Below are 25,973 nucleotides of genomic sequence, written 5' to 3'. Positions count from 1 at the left end.
TGCAGGAGAGCAGTGTAGCATCTTTAAAGTGGGTGTGTGTTAGAAAGTGAGAGCGAGAGAGGGTGAGAGAGCCAAAAGAGAAGGGGGAGGAGGAGGGTGCACGTGGTTGAATGAGTGCAGAGGAGCAAGAGGCGGGACTGTTTTTGCGTCTGTATTCTCTGTCATTCTGTTGCTGCACGCCGAAGCAGCAAGACACAATGCTGGAGGGAGGAGAGAGAGATAGACAGAGGGAAAGGCAGGAAGAAAATGAGTGACTGGTTAGCTCTAGAACAGCTGCAAAAGAGGCAGGCTAACTGAGAGAAGCCAGATGCTGGATACACATGATAAATACACCAGACCGCACGGAATACGTCTTCAACACAGGATCTCCCTACTGGTCTTTCTCTATGTGTGAAAGGAGAGGTAGTTTTCCCTGTGATAAGGATTTGGAAGCAAGCGATAGAGCTTGCGGACCTTGCACTTGTCTCTTATTTTCTCTATTGTGAAACCATTTGACTCACTGATGCTTTTACATGGTTTTTCGCAGGAGGAAATCTTGGGGGTAGCCCAAGAGGACCAGGAGTAGATCTGGAGACTGAGAACACCTCCAAAGACAAAACCGCTCAGGTCCAGGCAAAAGCCAAAGGAGTAGGGGGCATGGCTTCAAAAAGGGGTAAGTCTGGGCTCCCACAAGCGGCTCCTCGGGCTGAGCTGAAGTTCTACCGAGGTGGAAATTTAGAGGGTCGTCTTCCAGTGCCTAGCAACTTGCGCAAGCAGAAGTCCTTGACCAATCTATGCGTGCTTACGGACTCTGAGAAAAAGATGCACCTGTACCAGCCCAAGTGGTCAGATGATATGGACAAGCCTGGGGCAGGTCAGAACAAGACCGGCAAGCTCAAAGGTACTGGAAGAGTTCCTGGAAAATCTATCCCACTCTCCAAAAACCTTTCCAAGTCGGAGCATTCACTGTTTCAGGGAAAGCCAAAACCTTTTAGTCCTCCTCCTTCTAACTTGAGTAAACCTAGTCGGATACCCAGGGGTCCTTATGCAGAGGTAAAACCTATTAGCAAGGCTGAAGAGCTAGCAGATGACATCAAGTCAGATGATGAAATCTTGTCCTGCAAGGCTAAAGCTAATGGGAAGAAATCTTGTACCCCGGGAGCAGCCACTCCAGGAACTGGAGGCAAAGATGCATCAGAACATGAGGAAGAGGACAAGACCTTTCTAAAGGTGGATCCAGAACTTGTCGTAACAGTACTTGGGGACCTGGAACAGCTTCTCTTCAGTCAGATGTTGGGTGAGTAATGCCAAGATCTGATAATCTGCTTGCAATGCTGAGTAATGAGGAATGCTTTCAAACTGCCTGGCTGAAGTAACCAAAATCAAAAATCCTCATGTCTTCATAGCTCAACCCAACCCTGGTCTTGCTTAGCAACCACCTTGCTTTCATTTGTCCTATCCATTCACATTACAGTGCACACTTATTCAATTCATCTATTCTTGGCTCAAAGCTTTGCCTGCTTGTTAATCATTATTGTCAATTTTTGGTTTCAAACACTGTATTGATGTATTGAACAATCACTACAGACCTTTTTGTTTACATTGCAAGCTCATGTCTTGCATCTGTGCACGTATTGGGCGAGACCAATCTGTGCTCCAATCGGGGGGTTGTAGGTTCTTCCAGGGTTATATTTGCTTTACTATCATACCAGTCATAGTGAACTGACACACTGCCCTATTCTCCAACATTTGCATTTCTCAATTTTGTTCCCTCAGGCTGAGAATTTTATTGCTGATGTTCTTTGTAGTAATAATATCAATTCTGCATCTATTTAATTCAGCATGCGTGATTGTAAACTATGTGGAAAAGCTCATGCTCACGCTAGATAAGTCAGAATAAATGGTGTTTGATGCCAAAGCGAGTGGTAAAAAATAAACCTCACTGGGTTGAATTGTTTTCAAGTCGTGGTGGGCAACATATTTAGCCTTGCCGCTGGTACCATTGATCTCTGGGGCAGTTGACAGATGGTCCCCCTCTCCTTTCCTCTCTCCCCATCCCTCTCCCTCTCTCTGTTACCGGGGGACTTCAAATACAATAATAAGGGTGTCACACTCTTTGAGAAGGTCAGTGACTCAGAATGAGATGGCAAAGACACACAAACATTGTGTTTTGTTTGTGTTTAAGAATACATTAACAATGTGGTGACTTATTAGCTGTTTACCTTTCCACTATCAGATTGATTAGCTATTATTTAGTCACCTTCCCATTCTAGTCTTGTAATTACAATACATTTTTATTCATTTTTAATAGGGCCGAAACCACCATAGACACTGAATACTGGTCCTCCCCCAGCATGGACCCTTTTCACATACTGTGATGATGCATTTCCTCTTTAATTTAGCAGGGTAATGGGTGCTTTCACTCACCTGACTACCATAATCCATCTCTCTCTATTTTGTCCTCTTTAGGAAAGTCTTGGAAATGTAATAGTGGATTTTTTCATTATGGGAAAGTAAAAATTATACTTGCTGTGGTCTCCCATGTACTTAATAGATGTTTGCCCTGCTATAGTTTACTTCAGCACTCCAAATCCGTAAATGTGAAAACGAGCCATTCATAATAGTTGATTAATGTGGGTTTTTCAGTTACTGATTTGTACATTATAAAATGTGTTACATCCTTGATAATTGATGTAATAAAGTGATGATTTTAGCATGATTACCTAACTATCAACAATCTGCCACTGAACAACTGTGTACATTTTTAGCTTGCACTTCAGTGTATTGCTTCATTAAACACTAGTGTGGCCTGAAATATGGTGCCAACTGGATCCATTTAGTCTAGATAGGAGAAAAAGGAATTCAGTTTATTTGCTATACTCATTTCCCCGGAGCTTATTTGGACCTTGCCACATGGCACCTGCAGAAGCGGATGGGTTGAATTGAAAATATTAGATTTATATTTTACAGCTGATACAGATTTTATATTCTTTTCAACCCCTTGACCGCTGTACATTACTGATTATTTTGGTCTGTTCTGTCCGGTGGGGTTAGCTGAGCAGGCAGAGGTTTAAATCCTCCCTCAGGGCTTTGAAACACTGTTCTCTGCATTCACGTGACTGATAGCATATTAGCCTCTTGCCTCAAATTTTTGACCCCAAGAACAAGTGTTGAGTGTGTATCCCATTCCTCCAATCAGTTTGGTTGGACACTGTTTTTTAAGGGATTATGATTGTTCTATGAAATCATGCGTATGTTGTTAAAGACATACTATTTTAATTTTTTGTCATGTCAGTTTGATCACAGTACAGCATTGTGACAATTTTTATTTTTGGTATTTTTTGAATTCTAGCAATACAGACAGTAGGAAAGAAGATGGAACACAATGATATAAGCTAGACTCTAACTTGCATTGCCTGTGTAAGAGCCAACATGCATTGTGTCAGAGAACAAGTGCAGGCCACAATTCAAAATAGTTTGATTTATATAATATTATAATATTACATTATACATTATAATATATTTGAGAATACAAGCTGACACTTTTAAATATATAAATCAGGTCTATAGTTGTTAGGATGCTGCTTAGGAGCTTAGATATCTCTGGTAGCAGACAATGATAGTCAAGGGTTAAGCAGATAATTAAGAGAATCATTGCTAAGATCAGACAGAAAACCCTAAAATGTCTTAGAAATATTAAGGAACATTACATATGCTTTATACTTTATGTGTTGATAAGAGCGTTACCAGTTTTAGCATCCTACAAAAACTCCTTTTAAATAAATCAAACCAGTTTTGGATTTTAGGATTAAGTGTGCATAAAGATAATGAAAAGACTCAAGTGCGCCCTCCTGGTTAATATTCGTATGTTTTTATTTGTACTTTAATTAATGCCAATTTAAACTCTGCATGAATGAGTTGTATTCAAAGTACTGCCCAAAAGCCTATAGTTTCCTGCTAAATATATACTGTTTTACTCCATTTGCGTTGCAAAGGCCATTTCATGTTATTTTATAGTTTTGATCATAACACACACTGCATACACGCACACATTGAAACAGACATGGATATACTGTAATGTGTCTGGAGCTCAGTGTCTCGTTATGCTGTTAAAGGGTGTGTCTCAGAGCGAAGGACATCCATACAGCATCCTTACTGGGGGCATATTCTCTTCCTCATCAACATTTCCTTCTCTGGCTCTCTTGAGTTACGCTGATTGGTCTGGGTTAGTGGTGCTGTTGATGCTCTTGACATGATCGCTGCTGACAGCGGGAGACGTTCTGTGCTTATAGCATTCTCAAAGCAACCCTATAAGAACAGGGTGGCCTAGACCCATTATATGATAAGCAGGCCCTTTTTAAAGGAAACCACCAGTTATATGTAGTGGTTTTGCTTTGTATATTATGGTTGCCTGTGCTGCCGAGCCAGGAAAGTGTTGCAAGGGTTAAAGTCACAATGATTGACATCCCAGCATGTTGCCAGCTTCCTCTTCAGTGCGGTCATGATTTCATTTCAGTCAGGTCTGCTTGTGTAACAGCAGATCTCAAGGAAAACCACACATACGTTACACATATACACACATACAGTATGTATAAAGGCATATCATCCACGTTCATCCAGACATACTATATAGTCAACGAAAGTTCATGTGAGATAATGTGTCATAAAATAATGTTTATTGAAAAGTAGATTATAAGCAGTGTTTCTAATCTGGTTTTGCCATTTGCATTTAGCTTTGATTTGTTTTGAATAGACCTGAAATCCTTAATTGGGCTGCAGCCCACAAGTTGGGAACCACTTATATAATGCATAATTATAAAGAATACAATAATATTTCCCTTTTTGGATTCTGGGCATTTAATTTATTGAGTTTGGATTTTGTTTACATCTGTGGATTAAACTTGAGGATCTATGCTCTTGCGTCCATTCATCACAGTATCGATCAGTTTCTGGTGAACAACTGTCACGAACACAAAATAGCTGGCAAAACAAAATGAGGAAACGAAAGAGGAATGGTGCAATTCCAAATAAAGGTCAAGTTTTGGTTCATCCATCTCTGTTAACATGGAAAGGCGCACAACCCACCTGCTTCCATTTTGTGACTGCTGAAATGATGACTTGTGTTTGACGGCCAGCAGATTCATAATGCGATTACTGTCATGACCAACGTCCCCATGCCTTGGCATGCCGTGTGCAACTAATGCAATCTAACTCCTAATCTAATTTTTGCATGTCTGCAAAACTGGGAGCGGAAAGAATCCTCTCAATTACACAAGCATGCAACAAGGAAATAATGTTTGTTTATCTCTTAAAACATTTAGAATTACAGCTGTTGGTATTGTTTGCCAAATGGTTTTTCTGCTGCCTGCTCCAAGCCTGCTCTGCAATGGGGGAGTTTAATTTGTCTACAACTTTATGGCAAATGCAGCCCTATATTTAAGCAGATTGTAAAATAGCTCTCAAAAAAGCTGTACTTTCCAGTGTATTTCGTGTAAAATGGTCAGCTCTTGCATGTTTGGACATATTTAGCTTGTTTTATGTCAGTTAAGTGAAAACTGTTTTGTGGGCCTTGCTCAAATGGCTAGTTATTTTTCAGTCAAGTGGTGGTTTCATATATGCAGTAGCAGCAGAGTCGTGTTTTTGAATGCCTTAATTGTTTTGTGGTTGAGGCAGCCTCCGCCGTTACAGCCTTTTTCAGTCGTTAGAAAACATAATTCTGTTTTCCTGTCAGATATCCTAGATGTTAACTGCTTAAAACGCTCTTGGGTAAATGATTGTGTAAGCTTTTCTAAGTTTCATATGAGGACTATTCTTGGGTTTGCAAGTGTTAGAACAGGGCAAGGAATCAATTCTTCCCCTAAGCATCATTCCTTGTTGCACGTCATTAATTGTTGCACTGATAGCGAACAAAAGCAATGAAACTTGTTGAAAATGTTTATGCTAATTTGTGCTACTTATCTAAAGGCAAAGTAGAGTAGCTCTCTTCCAAAGCCAACAGAGTAGCCTGCCTTTGGTCAGAATCTAAGGCTATGTCCACACTAATACCTTTTCATTTAAAAAGCTTTGATTTAGTTATGTTTACAAATCTCATCCACACTGGAACAGAGTTTTTCTCCAATGAAAACAGAGACTTTCGAAAACATACTCTATATCTGCAGACTACATTTGGAAAATGATGATGATAGGAAGCTATAAACAGAGTATTCAAAGAAAGTGTATTAGTGTTAATGTGGCGCAAAGCAGCATCACATGGATCCTTCTGGCAATCCCATAATGCATTACATTGAGCTATGTGAAACATTTTCATACAAATGGTGGACAGGTTTGAGGGAAATGTATATTTAAATATAAGTATTAATAAAAGAACAGTTCCATCTAATTAGAAATGCTTAAAAGTGCTGTAAGCGATTACAGCCATTCTACTTCCACCTGAATGAGCCGTTGTATACACCGTGCCCCCTCTTTCCAAAACTCCAAACCCCAAAGATTTCAAAATGAGCTTCATTGAGAGTATAGATGACAATAACAATATTGTTATGAACAAAATGGCATAAAATTGGTCTATGCCTCAATAATTCCCTGAATTTACAATGCTATGAGAATGCTCAAAATTATTGACTGGTCTAAAGCTTCAGAGACCGCTGACACATTTTTGTTAGCTCTTTACGGAGTCTAGAGCTCACAGAAACTGGAGATATATCTCAGGACAATTATTTCATTAATATCTTTCAAAGAGTAGGAACATTGGTCACACTTTATATTAGGTGGCCTTAACTACTATGTACTAACATTAAATACATACAAGACTATGTGTTTACTGTGTAACTACCTGTTGTTCTGCACAATTCCCACATTTACTGTTACTGAGGTTGAGGTACGTGTAGGTTTATGAGTAAGTGTAGGGTTAGGATTAGGGGTTGGAGTTAGGTTTTGGGGGTAAATGATGTGTTGGGGTTAGGGGTAAATTTAACAGTATAACTACAAATGTAATTAAATGCAAGTAATGTAATTAAATGTAATCACAATGCAACAACATTTATGTAGGTAATAAGTACATTGTATCAAATGGTTAAGTAAATAGTAGCCCACCTAATATAAAGTGGGTCCGGAATATTTTTTGCATACCTTTCCATGAAAAATGAAGGTGCTGTAAGCGCACCTCAAGTGCACCCTCCTGGTTAATATTCATATGTTTTTATTTGTACTTTAAGTAATGCCAATTTAAACTCTGCATGAATGAGTTGTATTCGAAATACTGCCCAAAAGCCTATAGTTTCCTGCTAAATATATACTTTTACTTTTATGCTTTTAAAAATGCACCCAGTATGGATGCTGTTTGGATGTCCTTCGCTCTGAGACACACCCTTTAACAGCATAACGAGACACTGAGCTCCAATCACATTACAGTATATCCATGTCTGTTTCAATGTGTGCGTGTATGCAGTGTGTGTTATGATCAAAACTATAAAATAACATGAAATGGCATTTGCAATGCAAATGGAGTAAAACAGTATATATTTAGCAGGAAACTATAAGCTTTTGGGCAGTATTTCAAATACAACTCATTCATGCAGAGTTTAAATTGGTATTACATAAAAGTACAAATAAAAACATATTAATATTAACCAGGACGGTGCACTTAAGGTGTGCTTACTGCACCTTTAATTTCACCTAATATTTGTGTGTTCTGTATGTTTTCTGCTTAGCGATTACAATATCAAGTCATTAGCTTAGCAACATGCTAATGTCAGACTTAATGGGAATCAACTGTGAGAGTTTCACTGCAAAAATTACTTTCTTACTGAGTATTTTTGTCTTATTTACCAGTAAAAATATGTAAGCATTCTTAAAACAAGAAAAATGTACTTCTGTTACTCTTAATATTTTATATTGTAAATGTAAGTGTAGGTGTAGTTCAAGCAGGAAGATCTCAGGTTTCATATCATGCATCTCATTCAATCACAATACAGCCTCCGCTTTATAAGCCGTTCAGGTGTTTCTCATTGTTGGCATACTTCCATTGTTTTCACCCAACTCCACCCCATCACCACCAGTCTGGGGGGGGTAAGCTCTGCTCCCCTGCCATCATCACTTCCGGCAGGATCCGATGGTTCAAGCGAGTATCAGAGCGCTGAACCATAGGTTGAGGCTTACGCCAAGTATTTCTATGTTTGTATTAATCCCAATAATCCAAATAAGTCTTCTCTGATAGAACGTTTATGCTTATAACAGGAAAAAACTATTTGTCAGTTGCGTAATAAAAAAAATATTCAAAGGAAAAAAGTACATTTTTATAATTTGTATCTTATTTTAAGCATGAACCCCACCAAATGTTGTTAGATATCTCTGAAATCTAGACAGATATCTTCCGTTAAATAAGCCATTCTGATTTTCAAGATTTAGATATTTTTACTGGAAAATAAGATACACTATTTAGTGAGAAAATTGTATTTTTTTAAGTCACTTGTAAAGTTCATTTCAGCTAGGATGTTGCTTAAAGGTGCGTTCACACTGACATTAAATCGCTGTACTGTTGGTTGCTTGTAGAGGCGTTAATACTCAACTGCTGTGTCCAACTGCAGGCAGCAGGTCAAGTGAGCTTCACTTCCATTGATAGTCACTGCATCACATCAATGCTCATTTAGATTTTGAGGACAGCTCTTAAGAGTTACATCGCCAAGGTTCGCTCATATGGCCTCAAATCGCCAACTCCCAATGAAAATGAATGACATCTAGATGCTTTGTTGCTGAAAATTGCTATCAATGTAAATGTCCCTTTAGAAGGTAGCTGCCTGTGTAAACAGCAGAAAGTGAGGCTGCATACGAAGTCTTGGAATAGAGTTAGTATGTTGCAATAGTTAAAAACAATTTTTCAATAAGAACAAGCCACCTGAAACTTCATTTCGAAACTCTCATGCTTTACAACACAAGTGGTCTTCAAGAGTAAACACAGCTGAGAGTTTGGAAGGAGTCGTAGGTCTTCTCACTGATGTGTTGTTTGTCGCTGGTGTTGGAGACACTAATACATTGACTGAAAAAGCTGACAGCAGATCTTTCCACGTGCCATTATAGTCAAACAGAATTGACTGTTTTAGCACCCAGGTGTCACAGTCAAGGTTCGAAGAGGCACAGGATGCAGAATTGGCCAGCTAAAAGTTTATAAAGCATAATATTTAATACCTGTTCATCTCTAACAGTAACACTAACACTGTTTGCTTAAAGCTGAGATTCTAAGACTTTAAAGCTTTAGAATTCCAAGCTTGTTTAATCATTAAAAAAAAGGAGGAAACGTGAGTATGCAGATGTTCTTTTGATGTCCTTTTCCAATTCCTTAAAAAAGACTTCTAAATCATCTGCTGACTCTTTTTAGATTATGTTAATCCAAGCAGATTGTACATCTGTTAGTCGAAGGGTATTTTAGCATCCCTGTTGACAAACTAATGTGAATTAAAACATTATTTCAGCACTAGCAGCTTTGTCCAGATTACTTCTAGGGATATAGAATCTAATCTGAAACGTGTTGGCATTACAGTGCATGAACACAGGAGGATTTTAGAGATCTTTAGTGCATTGAGACTAAGAGGTAATTGGCGAATGGTTTTTTTGAGTCCTCTCTGCCGAATACAATTCTGAATGTACACCATGTACATGAACTAATTTCAATTTCACACTTTATGAAGGGAAGACTGTGCAACCCTTGTTGTAGGTAAGCATTTTTCCCCAAAGGGACAAAATGTGGTTAATCTCGTGTTTTCTCCACACATGGTCTCCAGTTCCACAGCTGGTCTGTGTGTGATGGGGTCATTCTGTCCTGAGGTCATTTCTGACTTATGATGTTGTTGTTTGTCACACAGCACTGCAACATCCTTTGCTTACTTGAGCTACAGAAGAACTTAGTTATGCAACATTCTTTGGCGAGAAAACAGTACACTCCGCATGGGCCTCTTTTTATGGCTCTCTATTCCTTGATGTAATTCCCGCTGGTGATCGGAACATACAACAGCTAGGTCGGACCTCTATCTTTCCCAACTTCTGAGAGGTTTTCAGATGATGCAGCTGTGGTGTTCCAGGTTTTTTCTGTGCCAGACAGTTTATGAAGCGTGCAGTTGACTGGGCATCACTCCTACCTCACACTTCCTTACCTCTGGGCATAGGGATTCCTCAACAAACATGAGCTCTGCTTAAGTTTTCTTCTGCAATGTCAAGTGGTGTAAAATAACCTTTTTCTAAGGCAAAATAGAATAACTTGAATTTAACCTTCCCTCTTCCACTGAGCTTTAATATACATTTAGTAATCTTAATATTTTTGTCTTGTTTTCCAGTTAAAATGCTGTAAAAACAAAACACATTTACTTGAGAATCATAATCACGTAATACGTTAAGACTTGTAATATTGAATTAAGTTAATTTTAATTTTAATTATTTATTAATTCATTTTATTATTTTAATCCCATTGGCCATTTTTTTTTCTCGTGTAAGGAATATTCCTGTTTCAATACATACACAAAATTATTTCGACTCGTCTCTCATTTATTGAAAAAAAAACAAAAGAAAAAGCTGTTACAGTAAGGCGTTTACAATGGAAGTTAATGGGGACAGTCCATAAACATTAAGATTAGGGCTGTCGATATAATGCATTAATTCAGTGCGATTAATTATATAAAAAAGAACGTGTTCAAAAATGTAAGCAATTAATGATGCCCAAGGACCGTAATAAGGAATATTCCTGCCAACTAAGAAATGTAATCATGGAGTACAACCTGTGATCTCAGGGGGCTGTAAGCAAAACTCGCTGTATAGGCAGCATGCAGCTTATACAGAGAACAAACCGCACTTACCGACAGCAGACAAAACAAGATGAGAACACGTTCTTGCATACAAACACAGCTTGATGGACTGCAAATCTGAACACAAGGATCTCAAGACGTGTTTTTCTAAGTTTCAAACTTCATTTAACTTGACACAGAGACCTTGAAACTGTATGTTTAAGATGCAACGCAACTAAGACGCTCCAAAAGTGTCCGTCTGACGCAGGTGTACATTGATGTGTCCTTAAACAAGCGCTAATAATAATAATAATAAATCTCAGACTGATGGACGAATACAATAGCAGAATTGATTGCTCTGAACTGTAGACCAATAACTGGTATACAGTATGTTCAATAATATAGAAATAAACATTATATTGCATCCTAAAGCCACTTTTTGTATTGGCCTTTTTAATGCTTAACTTGTGTGCCAAAATAATGTAATGCATTTTAATGATCTGTAAAAAAATTCATTTTCATTTCAAAGTTCATTTATTTTTTATATTTATTTATTCCCACATATATTTATTTCCACATTTATATATTCCCATATATATTTATTTATTTATACATGTATTTATTTTTACTTTTCTGTGTGCAACATTGCTGTGGAAATGAGGGAGGCGGTCCTTGCGGAGCTCTGGTGCATCATTGGTTAAGAGCTCAATAGTACTTATCGGAAGCAGATGGACGTCCCACCATAGCACCCTTTGACTCCCACAGATTTTGAATACGCAGGGAAGGTTTTGCAGAGGGTTTAACAATCCAGGATGTGCTTCAACATTCATACTGGCCTATAGCTCTCCTAAACCATCAATAAGCACCTCTACTGTTAATGAAACATTAATTTGATGCATGGTTATCGACTTCATTCGCAAGTTGCGCAACTCTCTAGATATATGTGAAGTGTCAGCTATAGTTTTTTAATAATTTTTTTTTACTGCAGAACTTATAGGCTACATACATACATAAACGATCAGGGAAATGAAGCATGGTTGTATCTTTTACAATGAACAAGCATAACAACAGAAATCAATAATATGGATTTGCGAACATCAAAATATGAAGTTATTTACACAGAAAAAAAAGAAAAGCATAAGGTTAAATCATATAATTTATGAAACTTGCTCATTTTGTGGATTTGTTGAAGAAACAGCTCCCCATTTATTTTGTGATTTTAGTGACTGAAGCTCTTATGTTTTTAGCCCCACAAATAGCTCTAGTTTACACAATATATGACCTAACGTCACATCAAAACAGTAATCGAGCACACGCTTCAATCTACAATAAGCCAATGGTAAGCAGGACCCGCCCACATAATTATCATACAAGAGACAGAAATGTATGAATAAATACAAAAATAAATAAATGTGGGAATATTTAAATATAGAAATAAATACATGTGGGAATAAATAAATGTAAAAATAAATGAATGCATACATAAATAATAATTTAAAACAAAAACAAATGAAAGAATAAAAAAGTATTAAAGAATAAAAATAAAAAGAGAAAATAATAAATGAAGGAAAAAAAGTCATACAAAAATAAATTCAGGAATAACTTTCATTAAATACTAATTATATTTGTTTTATCAAGACATTTATTCCTTTATTTATTTTCTTATTATTACATTTATTTATTTATGTATTTATTTATTATTTTTGCATGTTTTCTCCTCCATACCCCCGGACCATAATAAGGAAGTTTCCTGAGAAATGCAAGCTTGTAGTACCACCTGTTTACTCCAGAGGGCAGTAAGTGAAATTTCAGCTGTGTGAGCAACACACAGTTTATACAGTGAAGAAAACAACCTTCGGCAGCAGAACAACACAGACATGCGTTACGTACTTGCATTCAAAACACTTGAAGGAGCAGAAATGCAAACTAAGGGATCTCAAGATGTGTTCTAATTATTAAACTATATTTAACTTGACACAGTGAACTAAACATTTTATGTTTATGACGCAACACACCCGAGACGCTACACAAGCATGTCTGACGCAGGTGTAAATTGACGTGTCCTTAAACAATCCCTCATAATGAATCTCCAACTGATTGACAGATTCACTTGTGAAATGGATTGCTGTGAACTGTGTGTCAATGATTGACTTATGATCAATAATATGGTAGTAAACAATACATTGTATTCTAAATCTGCTTTTTGTATTGTTTTATCAACGATTAACTCTTCTGCCACATATTCATATATTTAAAGATAACTATGTATTATTATTTCATCATTATATATTGACTTATTGTTATATGAGGGGCTTTCTCAGCAAATATTTGTATATGCTATTAAATGCGATTAATTAATCGGGACACCATGTCATTCGTTTGATTAAAAATGTTAATCGATTTACAGCCCCAATTAAAATACTCACTGTTAAAAAGTGTAGCCACCAGACATAAATATTACACCCGTCATGATTTTACTGTGATAAAATTGCTTACAAATCATATCTGTGTAAAGTTAATAACCAGTATTTGAAATTGAATGAGAAAGGAGGAGGCGAGAACCAGCTTAACAATATTAATAATATTTAATTAAATAAAAAGACACACACACAAACACATACAGAGCAGTTGCCTGTAATTCTCTCTCTCTCGAACTGTTGCCACCGGGCGCCTTTATCCCTCGCACGCCCCATCAGGCTGATTGGGGACCGGACGTGCGTCATTGCAGCCCGGCCACGCCCCCTCCGCTCTACACTCCTCCCGGCATTGCCTCAGACCAGGGAGCCTCCGGCATTACGTTACACGCATCCGGGCGGTCGGGCAACTCCGTCACCCGGCGGATGGCAGTGTCGAGGACTCTGCGACGTGCATCCCTCCTCCTTCCTGTGTTTCAGCTCCAATGTAAGGGGGTTAAATAGAAAGGAGGAGGAATTTATTTCATTCAATAAAAAGACACACACAAACACATACAGGGCAGCTGCCCGTAATTCTCTCTCTCTCTCTCGAACTGTCGTCACCGACCGTCTTTATCCCTCAAGTCATTCCAGCCCAGCTCTTCTGTTAAGGATGTTAAGATATACAGTATATATATATATATATATATATATATATATATATATATATATATATATATATTTTATTTTTATTTATTTATTTTAATTTATTTTTTTACTGTAAAACAATATAGAAATAATCATTAAAAATAATAATTTTTGCAATTTCATCAAATAAATACTCTCACAGTCCTCAGAGAGCTATCAACTTCCTTTTGCCAGTACTGTAAGACCTTCAGATGAATTCATGAATAGGGAGCCATCCACATTTGGAAGACCATAAAAAAAGACATTGTTTGTTTGGGGCCTAAAATGTGTGTCCAGAAGGGTGGACGCAATGTTGATTCTGAATTGACTTTGTTGTGTTTGAACGTGTCTAAAATAAGTGAAACAGCAGAAGGATTTTTCCTAGCCTCAGTATTGTGAGAAATTTCTCTCTCTGTGCATCTTGTTCTTGGCTGAATATCTCTGAACTTCAAATCAGATTTGTCATGGGAGCAGGTCTTTTGCATTATTTGACACTCTGGATTTCTCAGCTGTTCTGATTCTGTTCGTTTATGGTCTATTGCACTGTTTCACAAACAGTTTCTTGTCTAGTTTCATGTGATAGTATTGTGAGTGATTCAAGACAAGGAACCCTTCTTACACTATTTTAGGTAAACGACAATAGTCTGATAGGAACGGTGCCACACACTTCTCTTTCCTCTGTAGTTATCCCCAAGGATATTATTGTGATTTTGAGCGGATATTCCAGTCCGTTTCTCATTTCCCACAGTGTGTCATCTACAATATGTCTACAGCATCTGCAGGACACTCCATTGTTATTGAAGAGTCCCTTCATTCACAGATGCGGCATGCTTGCGTGTGAATGCGTCTTCCTGTTTTCATGTTGCAGAGGTCACCAAGCATGAACATTAAGCATGTTCAAGGGGACCACGCATTGACAGTGTGTTGGCCAGGCATCTGCATACGTATACTTGTGTAAGATATAGTTAGCATATTTAGCACATGATTGAACTGGATTGCGGCCGCTTAGTGAATAAGATGCAGGTTTTTTCACCAAAATGCAAAGGAAAATCTTGTTCAGCAAAAGAAAGAAAGTCATACACATCTGGTATGGCATGAGGGTGAGTAAATTTCATTTTTGTGTGAACTGTCCCTTTAATTAAAGGTCAGTTTGTCAAGGTAGCGACAAATGTTTTTATGCTTTGGCAATGCTGGGCCATTAAACTACTATTTCCCTTTGGGAAACATTTGGCCTTATTTAGATCCATGTCATCAAGTGCACCTTAATTAACCAATTAAACATCATCTGTTCCTCAACCCTGGTAATGAATCTTGGAAAATGGAAACAATAATGGATTAAAATGAACCATCATTTTTAAAGACCAAAGGATCCAACAATAATTCCATTCTGTGCTTTGTCACAGACCTCCTACAGACAAGACCTTTTAGAAAAGTAACCCAATTCAGCTAAAAATTTCCTCCAGAGCTATGAGCACTCTCTGTCATCCATTTAGTTCATCTATTTCCCTTCTTGCTGTCAGAGCACTCTCAGAAAGACCGAAGATGGTTCCAGTAAGCATCTGTATACACCCTATTAGCTTATCTATTGACATGCTATGCTTCAGTTAGTCATTAGATAGACATTTACAGACTTTTAAGCCAGTGCTGTTGAGACAGTGTGGCAGCTCTGTTTCAGATCGTAGAGCATTTTAGAGATGAAAATAAGACTTCACAATCTTGTCTTTGAAATATGTAATTGGTGTAATATTTGATTGGAATATAAAGGCTAATTCACTTTGCTTTAACAAACACAACAAACTCCAACATTCAAAAACCCCTACATTTTAAACAATCTAACATTGGCAGTTGGATTTAGAAAGTTAAGAAGAACATTCACACAAAACAGGTTTTTGCATCCGTCTGGGCAGTTTTTGTTATTGGATTTCTATGTAAACATGCAATAAATTGAAGACTTTGACGGTTAAGACATCTCACTGTTTTTTCAGCATCTTGTATAGGAGTTGCATTTTAAAGATGACATGTCAAGTTAAAAGAACTTTTAAAAATATGTCTTGAAACACCTTCATTCTCTTCCATTTGTTGTACTGCATCTAGATTTTTTAGCACAAGAACAGGCTTCAAACAATTATCCAACAAAACGCAACAATCAAGTTTGTTTGGGCTGTGAGGCCTTGAGAATAGAATTTGGCTGCCATTTTTTTGTATCTTCAATATTGTTTCAGAAGTCCTACAGACTGTTTTAAGAGCTATTTTACCAGAGCTATCTTTTTCATTTTCCCCATGAAAAGTTCCCATGATCTCTATTATACTGCAATTACCTGACTTGGACTCTTACTTATTCTGGAATCTCTAGAAGTCTAAGGATTTGAAACAGATCCAGAAGATGTGGTCATTAGGTTTAGAATGCATGACTAATTACTTTTCATTAAGATCCGTGGTCTGATCTTACTGACCCTTTGTGTGAGGCCATCCTCAAAAGTTGGCTTCTAAGGTTTTATTTTTATAATTTTTTTTTTTTTCATTTTAGTGTGGAGTGCATGGGTAAAATAATGAAAATATTTTGATAGCTTTTTTGAACCACATAGTCTAGCTATCAGTCTTTAATCTATGCATATCCCAAAACTTTCTTAACATTAAAGACCACAAAATCATGGCCAATGTTCTAGAGCCACTTGTGAGCCCCTCATAAATCTGTTAGCAAATCCCAATTTTCCGCCAACTGTAATTATGGTATTACTGTTAATCTTCCCTCTTGTGATAGAGGGTCAATTTTAAATCCCTTTAAATGAGGTGTGACTACCTCTATGCAGGCAGTTGACAAGTTCTTTAAATGGTCTCAATGTTTTCCATTAGAAAGCGGCACACTTAGGTGGGCCTGAGTAGCTCAGCAATAAAAGACGCTGACTACCACACCTGGAGTTGCAAGTTTGAATCCAGGGCATGCTGAGTGACTCCAGTCAGGCTTCTCAAGCAACCAATTGGCCCGGTTGCTAGGGTGGGTAGAGTCACGTTGGGTTAACCTCCTCGTGGTTGCCATAATGTGGTTCTCGCTCTTGGTGGGGCACGTGGTGAGTTGTGCGTGGATGCCGCGGAGAATAGGGTGAAGCCTCCATACATGCTAGGCCTCTGCAGTAACGTGCTCAACAAGCCATGTGATGCGTGGATTGACGGTTGCAGACACGGAGGCAACTGAGATTCGTCCTCCACCACCCGGATTGAGGTGAGTCACTACGCCACCACGAGGACTTAGAGTGCATTGGAAATTGGGGAGAAAATAAAAAATAAGAAAGAAAGCAACAACTTTGCAGCCTTTTATTGTGTTATCTTTTGGAAATTCATGTTAGATATACAGTAGATTCATCCCATTCCTTTGAAAGCTTACATCCACCCAATGATTTGTCTCTGCAATCTATTATTGTACATCAACCAAGCTACTGTGTTTCCACCATCGGCCTGATGCCACTTTGCTTTCAAAGCCTCAACCATTAGAATTCTCCCAGAGTCTCTCCTTTTCCATGGACAGTCTTTAAGTGTTTAGTCAACATGTATGCCCCTGAATAGGCAGAGAAAAGAGAAAAGCTGTATTGCTACTAGTGGCTGCTTTGAACGTGTTCTCGTTGCGCCCCATAAAGAGAAAATTATGGTGTAAAATGGGGGAGGCAGGTGTACTGGATTTCCCCCCTTCTCCACATTTAACCAGCTAAACTTGATTCATTAGCTGTCCCCATGGGAACATAATAGGGGGGGTTGAAATTCACATCCCTAATTTCCTCATTCCCTTGTCCCGGCTGCAGCTTGGTCCTCTGGGCCGATTTGGAAAATAGGAAGTCTGACAGACTTGGACCGTTCTGTCAACCATACCCCTGAAGTGGGGAGACTTTAATTAGCATAAATGAGAGCTGTGCTTAACAACCTCATGGAATTGATTAGATGCAATGGAGGGATTAGTTTGGTACGACCCCCATACACCCCATACACTTGCTGATGTCTTTTGTTTCAGGATGTTTCATGTTGTATATCCCTTTATTGGATCCAAGAGTAAGCCTTTGTGTCAAAGCATAAGGAAACCAGTTAAAGCTAAAGCTTGTCAGAAACACTTAATAATTATTTAATGCCATGCAGTCTGCACTATATGTCATGTGACTAAAGACCAGAGGTAATTGCAGCCTGGTTGCATGACCGAACATGGACAAAGAATAGTTTTACAGAGCTTCCAATGCTATTTCCTTCTGTGCCGACAAATGGTGTTAGAAAAAGACAATGTTCATAATTGTATAAGGCATACTTAACAATTCTGCTCCTTATACTCTAAGAAAAAATAAATACAAATTAAAGTCTGTTGTTAGCTTTCATTGCTTTGCTGTTACATTCATCCTGATGATTGTAAAGGGGAATTGATTTATGTCATGCACAAATGAAATGAGCTGTCCTAGAGTGGTCGATTCAAGTGTGTCTAATATGGTTTTAACAAACACTGCTCATTGAATGAATGTGGATGTGCATTGTGGATGTTGCAAAGCAGCAATTCAGCCAAGCAGAATAGGGAAGTGTCCAAGCTTGTGTGCCATCTAGTGTAGGACAGCAGATATGATACACTAACAAGAATGGGAATCTATGCCATCCTGAAAATCTACACGTGATTGAGTTTTTTCAGTAGATAATATGCAAAAAATGGGTTCTTGAATATACGCTGTAGAGTGTGATAAAATATATTCTTCGTAAATGATCGCTCATGTTTAGAAGGACTGTACTGATGTAATCTTATAACAGTAGGCTGTGAATAGATTTTGGCATTTTCTGAAGAAAGGTGTGTTGTACTTGCCTGTGCTTAACTCACCGTCATGATATATGGATTAGGGATGTGCCGACAGACGATAATATCGGGGTGTCAACGATGATCAGAGTGATCGCCAATAGCTTATGCCTTTGATGATGTCAAATCAATAATTGGCACGTTTTCCCATTAATGTATTAAATAATTTTTATTAGGCTTTTATTATTATCATTTTTATATTATTTGCAAGAAGAGTATCATCTATGAGTGCTGCAAATGTCCTCAGACATCTCAGCTCAGGAGGTGCTTTGAGTTCCGGTCACTTTATTTCCACAGAACAGTTAATCGTGACCACAACTCTGCAGCCGACACATCTGTGATTAAAACATAAAATAATACAAAAACACATTCATCTCAAGCCATGATTTATATTTCAGTGATCATTATCATCATTATAATAAATTTTTTACATTTATAGTTGTTTTTGTGTCTTCATTTGTCTTCATAAAATAATTTTCCGCCTGCATGTTTAGACTTGCCTGACGTTAAATTGAAATGTGGTTACTTATATATATATATATATTTTTTTTTTTTGATCACGTCATAATTTTAATTGTGTTTTTGTTTCATTTTGAGTGCAATTTGAATTTAGAAATGTATTTGATATAAGTTTTTAAGTTTTTAAATAAATTAATACATTTTCATTGGAAAATCACTAAAGCAAGAATATTTAATCGATCCCTCGGCCCAGGGGTTGCCGATGTAATTGGATATTGATATATATATATATATATATATATATATATATATATATATATATATATATATATATATATATAATGTGAATGAACAAAACAACTGTATTAACACACATGATGTATTTTCCCAGACAACTAAATACACAGAATGAAGATGAAGTAGGTCCTTTGCCAAAGAGATGTTCCCCTTCACAACTGTTGTAAAGCCATCTTTCAAAATGTTGAACAACACACATTTTAACTGCACTTAATTTGTTTCTAGTTTTATTTGAATTTTTTGTTAAAATAAATAAAAAATAAAGTTCAAAGTTTGAACTCAAGGTGTCTTGCTTTGCGTTGGCTTAACCTTAACCCTGCTTAACTAAAATTACCCCATAGTACCACCTAGCATCCAACCAGCGGTAATACCGGTATTCGTCTGACTCGAACCCCCACCCCCTCCCAACTCTAATATGGATGTCTAGGATGGTTGCTACAACATAAGTATGCAATTACCAAGGTGTTCTGAGTAGATGGTTTTAGTGCTTTGCAAATGCAAAGGTGTTCTAGGTGGTTGATAGGGCATTACTAGGGTGTTCTGGGTGGTTGGTTTTAGTGTTTGCATTGCTAAGGTGTTCTGGGTGTTTTCTATGGTGTTTTGGGTGGTTGGTTTTAGTTCTATGAAGTTGCTAAGGTGTCCTGGGTGGTTGGTTTTAGGGCTTTGCAATTGCTAAGGTGTTCTGGGTAGTTGCTAGGGCTCTAGAGCACTTGCCCACCATGCCCTCACTATAGTTATGCTCCTATGCCATGAAGTTGCTAAGGTGTTCTGGGTGGTTGCTAGGTCATTACTAGGGTGTTCTGGGTGCTTGGTTTTAGTGCCATGATGTTGCTAATGTATTCTGGGTGGTTTCTGGGACATTCCTATTTTGTTCTAGGTACTTTGTTTTAGTGCTATGAAGTTGTAAAGGTGTTCTGGGTGGTTGCTAGGGTGCTACTAGGGTGTTCTGGGTGCTTAGTTTTAGTACCAGGAAGGTGCTAAGGTGTTCTAGGTGGTTGCTAGGTCATTACTAGGGTATTATTTGTGGTGGGTTTTAGTGCCATGAAGTTGCTAATGTGTTCAGGGTGGTTGCTGGGGTGTTGCTAGGGTGTTATGGGTTGCTGGTTTTAGTGCCATGAAGTAGCCAAGATGTTCTGGGTGGTTTATAGGATGCTACTAGGGTGTTCTGTGTGGTTGCTGCTAGTTGGTTCCTTACTGGCCCAAGTTAAAAGATTTTCACTATTTAAGGTATTGTGAACACAAAATCTGAAGTTTGAATACAAGGTATTAGGGTTTTATTTGTAACCTTAACCAGTGTAAATATAGGGATCGTGATGCTTGCTTTGGCAAGAGCTGCTAATTATTGAATAAATTATTATCTGGCACCCTGCTGCTTTTCCACTGGAGATAACCTTTGAGATCTGACAGCTTTCCCACTTTGATCAGCACATGGTATTACAATTGGTAGCAGCTCTGTGCATTTAATGACTCCATCATCTCACTATTGAGCTTATTCCCAAAGCCTCTAAAATCAATTGTCCCTATATGTGACACCTCTTAATGGTGAAATCAATGTCATGTTTTCATGAGCATATTTTTTCCCGTCAGAGATGCATCGAGTGGTGTTGCCAGATTGGCGAAGCTGAGACGAGTGATATACACCTCATAGGTTCATGACCTCTCTCTCTCAGCGGAGGTCATTACAGCACTGGCCAGCTGGACCGATGACCGACTCACAGGGGTCTGTGGGTGTGGGGATGGAAGTGTAATGATCTTCTCATTCTCCTTGCATTACACAACCTCAGTGATTACTAGGGTTGGGAACAAGCTTAATCATAAAAACCGAAGGATTGCATGACTTTTGGTTTCATTAATGGTTACCAAACAAATTCTTCCACTGATGCAGGAGGGATACTGTATGAAATTACTCTGAGAATGAATCTTATGAGCTGGTTCTTTTTAGTGAATCAAAACTACGGATCGGTGGCATAAATGAACAACTAGGCGACAAGTTTGTGTATAATTAGACTCAATTAGGCTCGCTTTTAAGCGGAGCAACTATTATCACACAAAACGGTCTCCGAGAAGTGGCGTCTCTCAATTAATTTGAGAATTGCGTCTCCCATTAAACCACCACTACTAAAACTATGAATGTTAGTAGTCGACCCCACTAATTGACTAGTCGGTTGTTGGACAATTAGTCAACCACCCTAGCACATCCCTAATCAAAACATTTATGAATCAGTCGGAGGGGTTTACGGAATTGATTTGACTTGCTTATTGAACCACAAATGACTTACATCATGTCTGAACCAATAATTGTTACTGTTTTATGTGTTCTTGAGGCTTGTGAGACTTACTGGCTGCTTAACAATGTTGTTAAGATAGACATCATGAGTTCTGTGCAATAAGTAGTATTTTATATAAATTAAATAAAAAAATAACTTCAATGAATGAACTAATGAACTAATGATTAAAATGTTAGGTCCAATTATTGGCTTGCATGTGTAACGTGCTGTACTGGATTTATAAGTCTGGATTGTGATGCATTTATATGCATTTCTATGGCTGTTCCGATATAGAAACTGAATCCAATTATTTATGGGGGCAATCTGGTTATGCATATTTTTGGTGTAAAGGTCCACTGGCTTCAATATGTTCTTTCAAATCTGTCCATTTTCTGATAATTACCCTCTTAGTCTAATGCTCTAAGCCCAGTTGTGTGCTATCACATATAGTTTATGGTCCTTTAAGCCACAGAATGTTGCATATACCATCATCGTAATTTTTTTTTTTAGTGTGGACTGCAGTGAAAGTCTGTTCTGACTCATATTACTGTAACTTAGCTATATTGTACAAGCAACAAACATTTCTAAATTAAAAGTTCACTTAATCAACTTATTCCCTCTGCGTCAAAAAGACCATCTTCCATGTTGTTCTGTGCTTATTAGTGCTTGACTTCCTGGTGGACCTAAATATGCTGTTACTAGCCAAATTTAGCTGGCTATGCTGGTCAACCATGGTATGTCAGGTGAATCCTGGTTGATAAAGGAAGCCTTCCTGGTTATGCTACTTTAGATGCCTGATGGGGACACCAGCACATCAGTCCAAAGCACAACAGCTTGTGAACAGCTATGCTGGTCTTTTCAGCAGGGGTTTGACTACTTGTTTCAGATATAAGCAGGAAACAAGAATCGGGAAATTATACAATCCAGACTTGTCTCTGTGAGCACCGTATCTCAATATTTTGAAAGATGTACCCCAACAACTAAGCCATGGCTCTGATTTTGACATACGTACATCTTAAGAATGCTTCAAAATCTAATGTATAGTCATATATCTTGATGGAATTGTAATATTTGAATCATGGATTGTGATTGGTCTTCATTCTTGCAATGATTTGCATATTGAATTTATGTTTGATATCTCGCTCTTATAGGCTTTTACAGTGTAAAGATGGCACAGTGTCATATCGATGAAAAGGGCTTCTGATGCAGCCTTTCATTTTTGGAGGGTATTTCATGTTGATATTTTATGTGCATAATGTGTTTCATGTGTTCACCCAAGTCAGTTTAATTTATTGTACAGCGTGAATGCAGTATTATGTAGAGAATGAGTGTTGATTAATTATCTAAGCCTTTAAAGGAATAGTTCACATAAAAATTAACATTGGCTTTAGCGCTAAACAATGCAAATTCTCACATAAACATGCATGCCACTGTACGAAGAAAGTTTCCAAGACAGCAAAGATAACTTTATGAGACAGCAAAGCATATAGTAACTCTCTTATAACCAAAAGAGAGGATTGCATTATGTACAATACAAATCAAACCACCATCATCACAATAAGCTTACATCCTACTACAGCAGGTCATTCCAACCACTCTGGCAGACTCATTGTATTTCATGATTCCCATTGTATGAGATTATGCCTCAATGAAAAGACACTCACCAGGGGGCCATATTGTGAGTATTCTCCATTTTCATCTAAAAACCATGAGCCACCTCCATGTGTTCTTATCCAATACACACACCCTCAGACAACACACAGCTCATTTTTTGCACATAGTTTTAAGGCAGGACATTAAATTGTGAAGATTAAAGTGAATTAAGACTGTTTAAGACTCTGGGTTTTGTCTAATGCCCATCTGGATGTCAATACAGAGTGTTTGGTATGGAGTCTTGCTGTGCTGACTGGTCAAGCTTCAGGATTTGCACACCACAGGGAAACATGCAAGATGAAGTTTTAGATAGGATGTATGGTGGCAGGGACAGGTAGAGGTTAATCTGACCATATAGATAGTCTTTTTGGTCTCATGAACAGAAAAATGGCAAGCGCTTGTTGAAATTGTTAGTTCCATTCTGATTGGCTGGCTTTTTATTTATTTTTTATTATTCATATTTTTTCCAGTCAATGTGCACTTCCAAGGTAGAACTAGATGATGGATTTGGCAAAGTTTGGGACATTTTCAGTATTGTCTTTTTAGACTTTCAGGGACATTTCAGATTTACTTTTTCAAGTGCATTACTTATAAAATGTGGTCAGTCACGCTTATAGCCTCTTCCTTTCTAAATGGGCAGTTCTTGGCCAGAATAAGATTCAAAATGGGTAAGACTTTGTCTATTGTCAAAAAATGCCTAGAGAATTTATTCATTATTAATATAAAATTAATTCATTCTTTCGTTCGTCCGTCCATCCATCCATCCATCCATCCATCCATCCATCCATCCATACATCCATCCATTTACCAATTTAATTATTCATTAATTTTATTGCTCAGATGTTTCCTAACACTTTCATGGCTCAGTTATCTGTTTTGAGTCATGTTTGAGTCAGTTCTCAGTTATTTTTCATAGAATATGTTTCATTGTTTCATTCAACTTTGCCTCAGATGTTTGTTTTTTTTCCCCCTTTTTCCTTCAATTTGGAATGCCCAATTCCCAATGTGCTCAAAGTCCTCTTGGTGGTGTAGTGACTCGCCTCAATCTGGGTGGCAGAGCATGAATCTCAGCTGCCTCCGCGTCAAAGACCGTCATCCCGCGCATCTTATCATGTGGCATGTTAAGCCATTACCGTGGAGATATAGCTTGTGTGGAGGCTTCACACCATCCACTGCAGCATCCACGCACATCTCACCATGCGCCCCACTGAGAGCGAACCAAATTATAGTGATCACGAGGATGTTACCCTCCTGAGACCTGAGCATCACTGCTGTGTGCATTTTCAATTGATGGTAACATATGTGGACAGCGGGACTAAGTTGTGAAATTTTAAACAAGCTATAGAAAGTCAGATTTTTCCTGGAGTGTTGGTTATTAATGTTTTTAAGTGTTACAGACATTACATCATCCAATCACTGCCAACTATGTTAAAATAAATTAAACATTATAAATTCTGAATCAATGGATTGATTCGCATTGTCCCATGTCTGCCAAACATGTTGAGAATTTCAAACATCATCTGCAACCTGAAACTGAACTTTTGGTCGGAGTGACCTTGGTTTAGGAGTGAAGGCACTTATCTGCAGAGGAAAGCTTTAGGATGCTTACTGTTCCATATTTAGAGAATTACTTAACCTCCATTGTACTATCTGTCTACTCTGGTCTCAGAACAGATCGCAATGCACCTTATTTCCATCCTAACTCCATATAAAGCCTCTGAAAGATATATTTTTTCTCAATGTGAAAATGCACAGTATATGTAGAATTTTATGGGGGAAAACATTTTCTAAAATACACAATAGTGTTTTTAGCAGCGTTGGTTATCACGATAAATTGCTCAAATTTAAAAAATGACATATCGGATGAAACTTGAGACTCTTACCTTTTTGTTACGAGATGTAGTTTTTTGCCATTTTTCCTGAAAACAAACTCTGCTGTGATCAGCGCCATGTTGTTTTGTCACATGGCGCCGTATTTCGAAAGTTTAACTGACAGCCCAGAGTCTTCTGAACTGAGATCAGACAGTTTAAATTAATTTAAGTTATGCGTCACGTATAGCAAAGCCCAAATACAACGTCCACACATGTGTACGCGGGGTTGCACGAGGATATAGTGAGCGTATAGAGCTAATGTGGATAGCATAGCCAAGATAATTTGGTCTTGGAAGAATCTAATGTTGAATTTGATATGAAAATGAGACTTTTTATAGAAGACTTTTGTAACTTGGTAAATGTGAGCACAGTCTGAGACATTGTTGAGATCTCTGACGAAACTCCAGAGGAGACTCTTGTGAGAGTACTAGGGTCTTTTTCTCAGGAGGACAATCTGAGAATCAAGATGCTTAAACCAAAGTCTCTTTTTGCTTTCAATTTAATCTCATTACTATCAAGGAGAAACAATTTTATTAAATATTAAATTTTGTCATTTTGTTTCCTATATGGATACAGCATTTATACAAAGGCAAATGTGCTGTGGGTGTGTAAAGCCTGCTGTTCTCAGATCAGCTTGTAGTAGTGAATGACATTTGGAATTTGAATATGAGAGGTTAAATACTGATAACAGCAGAGAAACCTCTTAATAACCCCACTCCCAGTTTGGATGTCAAATAAATCTGTATAAGCACATATACCTCAATAAAGAAAGCATTTAAACTGAAAG

General features: G+C 37.8%; 1 protein-coding gene across 1 annotated transcript in view; it reads left to right on the top strand.

Moving 5' to 3' along the window:
- Positions 1-201: 201 nt before the first annotated feature.
- Positions 202-25,973, top strand: part of LOC127618450 (neuron navigator 1-like) — a 133,253-nt gene continuing 107,481 nt past the window's right edge. The window contains exons 1-2 of the mRNA XM_052090897.1: positions 202-402; positions 527-1,276. Of these exons, the coding sequence (XP_051946857.1) occupies positions 321-402; positions 527-1,276 (832 nt within the window). The 5' untranslated portion in view covers positions 202-320. The remainder of the gene's footprint in view (positions 403-526; positions 1,277-25,973) is intronic.

This window comes from Xyrauchen texanus, chromosome 25 (assembly GCF_025860055.1).
Source record: "Xyrauchen texanus isolate HMW12.3.18 chromosome 25, RBS_HiC_50CHRs, whole genome shotgun sequence".
Classification (NCBI taxonomy): domain Eukaryota; kingdom Metazoa; phylum Chordata; class Actinopteri; order Cypriniformes; family Catostomidae; genus Xyrauchen; species Xyrauchen texanus.
This window is presented reverse-complemented; position numbering and strand designations above follow the sequence as displayed.